The sequence below is a fragment of the Callospermophilus lateralis genome, chromosome 9 (genome assembly GCF_048772815.1).
Source record: "Callospermophilus lateralis isolate mCalLat2 chromosome 9, mCalLat2.hap1, whole genome shotgun sequence".
In the NCBI taxonomy this organism is placed as follows: Eukaryota; Metazoa; Chordata; class Mammalia; order Rodentia; family Sciuridae; genus Callospermophilus; species Callospermophilus lateralis.
Window position 1 is genome coordinate 80,216,667 of NC_135313.1, and position 6,523 is coordinate 80,223,189.

The window sequence follows — 6,523 nt, forward strand, 5'->3', positions numbered from 1 at the left end:
GGATTCATTGTTTCTCACGGTCAAAATTAAGTATCAACTGACTTGATTTATGTCGTAATGTTCACCGGAGAAGCACTAATTAGAAGACTAGAAAATGACATTCATAAAAGAAAGAGAAAAAAAAAAAACTTGTTTTAGAGGAGCTTACACTAAATGACATTTCAGAATACCCCTTTTGGGTCTCAACCTTTGCATAAATTGTCACTTGTGGTATTTGTGGCTTAACAGCAACCCCACCAGCGCTGTCATCCAGTGTTATGGCCACAAACCATGACTTTCTCACTTCCACAACAACACAGCACTCACTCTTATCAGTTCGTCAACCTAACTCAAAACAAGAAAAATTCATGGAGATTTCCAGATCACAATCAGACCAGGGGGTGGTGGTAGCAGCAGACGGGCTCAGGGTGTGGGGAAACCTCCCCAGGCTCCACTGGAGCTCACCGACCCAACAACAACCGCGGCCACCAGCGGCGGCAGCCGTGGCCGCAGTAGCAGCCCCGCGCTCCCTGCACCTACCTGAAGAACAAGAGATAAGAAAGACGGCAAACGCCAACTTTGCAGCAGCTCCCATTTTCCCGAGGCGCCGGGGAATCCGAAGGAAGTTCTCGCTAGATATCCAGTTTCCTGCGTCTTCCTCGGAGACAAACCTCCTGGTGTAAAATCAACCGTCATAAAACATATTCGGAAGCCCCCGAGGATGGGGGTAAAAAAACGTTCACGGGGGTTCTTTAAAAAAAAAAAAAAAAAGAGAGAGAGAGAAAGACGGGGGAAAAAAGCACAATAAAAAAAAAATGCACCACGGGGAAAAACCGCCACACACACGCACAACACACAAAACCAAACAACGAAAAGCCAACAACAACAAAAGCGGGTTTAAATCACTGTCAAAATCACTGTCAGCTCCGCTCGCCTCTCGAGTCTCTCGGAACAAAACGCCAGGCTGAGGCGAAGAGGAGGCGGCGGCGGCGGCGGCGTCCACTGCCGCCCGGACAGTCCGGGAACCGAGCTGGGTCCGACGTCCGGACCGACCTTCAACCCGGACACCCAAAGTCCGCGGACCACTGGCGACCGAGCTCGCGACTGTGGCGGCCGAGGAGGCAGCGGCGCGGGGAAGGGTCGGCGGGAGGCGGTGGCGACAGCAGCGCAGGCGGCGGCCAAGTTCTGGTCCAGGCTCTGGCTCCGGCTCCGGGCTCCGGGCTCGGCCGCGTTTTCGGTCTCCTGGCCTCCGCCGGGCCCCGCCCCCTAGACTTCCGGTTCCGGCCCGAAGCTGGAAACTAGGCGCAGCGGAGAACGCTCGGCGGCGGCGGTGGCGGCGGCAGCGGCGGCCGGGCGCAGCGCGCGTGCCGGCCCGGGAGCGCGAGGAGATTGTCGGGGAAGCGAGGCGGGAGCGGGGGAGGGGGGAGAGCGAGGGCGGGGCTGACTGGAGGGCGAGGAGGCGGGGCGGACGGAGGCTCGATAACGCGAGGCCTCGGCGTCCGGCCTGCTTGGTCAGAAGATCCCTCGACAAAGGGGCGCGGGTGCCTCAAAGTCTCTGGGCCGTCGCAGGGCTGTAGGTGGGCGGGGTGGTTGCGGCCGGGTACCATGCACGGCTGTTGTCCAGATCGCGCCCAACTGGACTCTCTGGAGTGCCCGCCCAATCGTTCAGGGACAGTCCTGGAGGAACCCAGGATGGTGGACAGTGACTCCAAAGGGCGTCTGCGGCGCCCAGCCCTTCCTCTGGGGGTCGCCTAGTCGCCAGCACCAAGTGGGTGGAATCCGCGGGTGGGAACCGGTCTGCCGCGCCCTTGAAGCTGCCAGAGGGAGCTCGGGACGCGCGAGCTGGCGTCTGTGCCCCCAGCCTAGGCGATGCGACCTACCGCTGTGACTTCTATCTCAGCGTTTTGTCTTGCATCTGAAAAACTAATCAAGAAAGACCTGTCCGATGGGTTGGGATATCCACGCCAATTATCGCAATGTACAATTTGAATCCTTTTCCATCATACCTTTTGTACTCAAAGAGTTGTTTTGAAAACGGTTCTGTACGTAATAGATTCGCAAATATGTGTGGGTTACGCTTTGAAGAAAAACCTGAAGGTTTCGATCGACATACCCAATGGTCAGACAGGTGTTTACTTTTTAAATTTTTAGCTCTTTTAGGCCCCAAAAGACATATAATCCATGTTGTTTGCTTACAAGGTATTGTGTTAGGCACATAATGGAATCCAAAATGTGAAAATAGGATCTCTACCACATGGAGCTCAGGGTATATACTATATTGGAAGTTGACTACAGAATACACATTAAAGGCTATTAAAGTTAACTAGCTCTGTCTTTTGCCACATGTTAGTGAGCTAACGTTAGAGATCTTGTGTTTTTCCCTATTTTTATCTCAGCACGGAGAAGTGTCTGGCATAAGTTCTTAATAAGTTAAAGAAAATTATAAATGATTCAAAAGTAACTGACCTCTTAAATACAAATATCTTTACATCTACTTTTTTTCAACAACTGTATCGTAGGCTAATTGATATTTTACTTAGGATTTACCAATTCCCACAATTTCCCACAAAACTCAAGCCTTCTCTTCTCACTTTTATTTATAGTGTTTTCTTTTTCTCTTTCCTTAAATTACTCTGTATTTCTGTCTATTAAGTTCATCCTGTAATTATCTGCCTAGTTCTACCTCTTGTCAGGCTTATTAATAATCATTGTGGCTCTTTAAACTCTCTCCAAGATTTCCAGTTCTCAAGTTGTGGTGTTCAGAATTTGCCTGATATTGTGCAACAAAGTTCCAAGTTAGTCTTCAAGGTGTCCGTGATCTCATGCAATTCTGCAGCTTTTATGAGCTGGTCAGAAGAATATGTATAAAACTTCCATTCTTTGGTTGAATTAAGAGTTTCCACTATCCATATGGGAAAATGCTTTTTTGATTTAGAACCACTTTCAGTCCATTCAGGAATTTGATGTCAGTTATGCCCTGGATACAGGCCCTACTGTTGTCTTATCACTGCATCACTTCAATATTCTTGTATTGTGAAACCAAAGCAAGTGGAATAACTGGAATAACCAGAAATGGAACTGAAACTTGAAAACATATTGCTTATCTTCTTACCACTCAAATTTGTCATTATAAGATAATATGAAGATTATTTTTCTGTAGTACTTAAGAGGAGCAACAAATCTAAATCTTCATTAGAATATTCTAACAGAGTTAAGTAACCCCATGAGAGAAGTTATTAACATCCAGTAACATTAGCTATGTATCTACTCCTACATCTATATTCACTCCTCCCTCTGCTTTTTTTTTTTTTTTTAATTTCAAAAATAATAGCAAAACCACAGACTTATGTGACTAATTCCCACTGGAGTTCCAAAGCTTAAAAAAGATAAAGGTAGCTACAGCTAATTATACTGCCCTTCTTTCCTCCCTATTTTCTAAGGAAAAAATTGTGTGTGTGTGTGTGTGTGAGATGTATGTTTGACATGGTGTCCCCTGCATTGCCCAGGCTGGCCTCAAACTTGCAATGCTCCTGGCTCTGCATCCCACATAACTGGGGTTACAGGCCCCTGCCACTGTGCCCATTCATAGAATCCCTTTTTGGAATCCACAAATTGAGCACTTTCCTAACATTGTGCAAGATGTACAACCTGATTTGGGAAGAAAAGGAAGGAAGGAAAGGAAACAAGGGATTTTAGTGTACTAGAACATTTGATGTTATGAGATAAATAGATTCAGTTAATGACACTTAATCCTCACACCCAAGATCTAACCTTGTTACCAACCCAGTGTTAGACTTTCAAGTTCTAGAGTCCTGCTAAGAAGTTCAACTGAACCACAAGCTAGTGTTGTAATAATCTTGAGAAGTTGGTTCAATCTAGACAGTAAAGTATATTTTAGTTGGATGAGATAGTGACACAGAATGCTTAAGAGTAAAAGGTGATTTTGTTTTTGAATTAATAACTTATGTGGCTCAAAAAGATGGGCAAAGTTTCAATTCTGAAGTAGCACTCGAATTGAACTGAGCTAGAATTGAATTTGCCCTGAGATTGAGTATTATGCCATTTCTGGAGAAATTCACCCTAAGAATTCACTTGTTTTGGGACAAAGGACTTATCTGAATATATCACTGAAGCAAGATGTCAAATCTATTCATCTTCAGGAAGATACATAACTGAAAACCTTTGGTGTATGTTAGAAGGTTAAGTTCCCCTTCAATGAAGGATTTGGAAGTATTTCTGCTGCTTTCTAGCTACTATAAAAGTTTACAGCTATGTTCTCATAACACAAGCATTCCTGAAAGTGACACAAATTTCTTCTATACCAATGCTCTAAGGCATAATACGTAAGGAATAAACTTGGTAACTTTTTAAGTCAAAGGAAGACAGATAATGATCAACATATATTTTATGAATATCTTCTCTTTATGCGCCCAAGGTAAAAAGGAAACCCCACACAGTAGCTTTTGCTTTATTCCTCCCCTTTTGTTATGCCCAGCAATAGCAACACTATGCCAATGGGGTCAACAAAACATACTGAGGAGAATGAGGATGTGGGATTAGATAAAAGGCAAAGCAGTGAGATAAAATATTTTAGGGCAAGAATGTAAGTACAGTTAAGAGAAACTAGTTGTGACAGAAATAACATACTTAGCACTTTGATAAAAGGCTATAGTAATCCATCCAGAAATGTAAATATCAACAATCAATTGGTTTCTCTGTAACATGGCATAAGCAACATGTTACTTTTTCTCCCCACTATCATCTCCTTCAAAACCCAGTATGAGAAACAAAAATAACAAAATTAATTTGAAAGGATTTTTTTTTCCCTCCCTCCAATTTATATTGATTAGCACAGTACTCAGTTTTCCTCAGGAACTAAGACTCAACTCCTCCCCAGACTGAAAAACCAAAGTGCCTACTCTAAAACTGCTGAGTGGCTGGCAGAACCCCCTTCCTTCAGTGGTTCTGAATTGTGGCATCACCAACCCTTCCCTCAGCAGCTAGAAATGGGGATGGGGATGGAGGTTGGAGTCAGGCAAGGTGTTAGTTTAGACAACAACTGGTAAGGGTGGTGCTACTAGCTTTTAGGGTACCAGGATTAGGATGTTAAATTCCCTTCAGTAGGTTGATTAGTTCTACCCAACAAGTAGTATGGCACATTCGACGCCCTGGGTTCAATCCTCAGCACCACATAAAAAATAAGTAAAATAAAGAATTTGTGTCCAAATACAACTAAACAATATTAAAAAAAAAAATAACAGTGACTTCCATCCATTTTGACAAATGATTAAAATCTTAACTAAAACTTTGACCTTTTAGTACTGAAGTTCCAGAAAGCAAGATTGCATAAGGGTCAGTCATTTTCAATATGTAGTCCATCTTTACCTGTGATATTCATTTACTCCAAAATAAATTTTTAGGTATAGGATTTGTACTAGGTATTAGTTATACAAGTAATGGATGAAATAAATATAGTCTCTGCCCTCACTGAACTTACAATACCATGAAGGAGACAGAAAAAATAGCCAGTAAACAAGTAACTGTCAAAATGGGAGGAATTATTCTGATAAGTGGGCAGAATGCTGAGATAAAGAATAAGAGTAGTAGGATGGGGTAGAAAGAGGGGACTTAGTTAGAGAGAGTGATTCAAGAAGGGCTTTCTAAGAAAGTAGCACTTAAGACAAAGCTGAATAATGAAAAGGAGATAGCCAAGAAAGAAGTTAGTGAAGAAGAAACAGAAAGTACAAAACATAGATTGTATTTAAGACACTGAAACAAGGCTCTCATGTCAAGGAGGAGAGTGGTATGAGTAAGTGAGAGAAAAACAAGGCCCAGAATACACAAAATCTCAAAGAAAAAAGTAAGGTCCTTGGGTTCAATTCAAGGTGAAGCATCAAGCCATTGGTGGTCAGGTTTATGCTTAAAATATTACTCTGTTATATGGAGAATGAGTTTGCAGGATATTCTCAAAGAAAGTAGAGACTAGTTAGAAAGTCATCCAGTCAGCCTAGAGATGATGGTATTATGAACTGATATAGAAAGGAGTGAGAAGATTCAAGATATATTCTGGAAGTGAAATCAACAGAATTTGCTGATGGATTGAATGACTCCTGATTTTACTTCGTAAGGAAATTAATTGAGGTAGTGTCATTTATTGAGATGGGGAAAACTTTACGGAAGAAGCACTACATATTATCTCAAATTGATGAGATTCAAGATACAAGATTAAAAGGTTCAATTTTGAAAATGTTAAATTTGAGGTGCCTGTGAGACACCTCAATGAAGATATAAAGAAAGCAAGTAGATTATGTGACTAAATTTTGGAGGAGCTTGCAATGCTACAAATATAAATATGGAAGTTTCAGTGTATGAATGGTATTTAAGGCCATGAAATGAATGAGAGCATATAAATAGGGAGTAGAAAAAGATGCATATTTTGTGTAAAGAATGATAAAGTACATGACAAAGGACTTATCTGAATATTTGCTACTTTTATAATATGGAAAGAGCATTTTTAACCTATGCTAAGATAAAATTATTATTT

The 6,523-nt window shown here is 42.3% G+C and overlaps 1 protein-coding gene across 1 annotated transcript in view; it reads right to left on the reverse strand.

Annotated features, from left to right (window-relative positions):
• Positions 1-1,242, reverse strand: part of Acvr2a (activin A receptor type 2A) — a 76,963-nt gene extending 75,721 nt beyond the window's left edge. Inside the window, exon 1 of the mRNA XM_076865938.2 lies at positions 520-1,242. Within this exon, the coding sequence (XP_076722053.1) occupies positions 520-574 (55 nt within the window). The 5' untranslated portion in view covers positions 575-1,242. The remainder of the gene's footprint in view (positions 1-519) is intronic.
• Between the last annotated feature and the right edge of the window lie 5,281 nt (positions 1,243-6,523).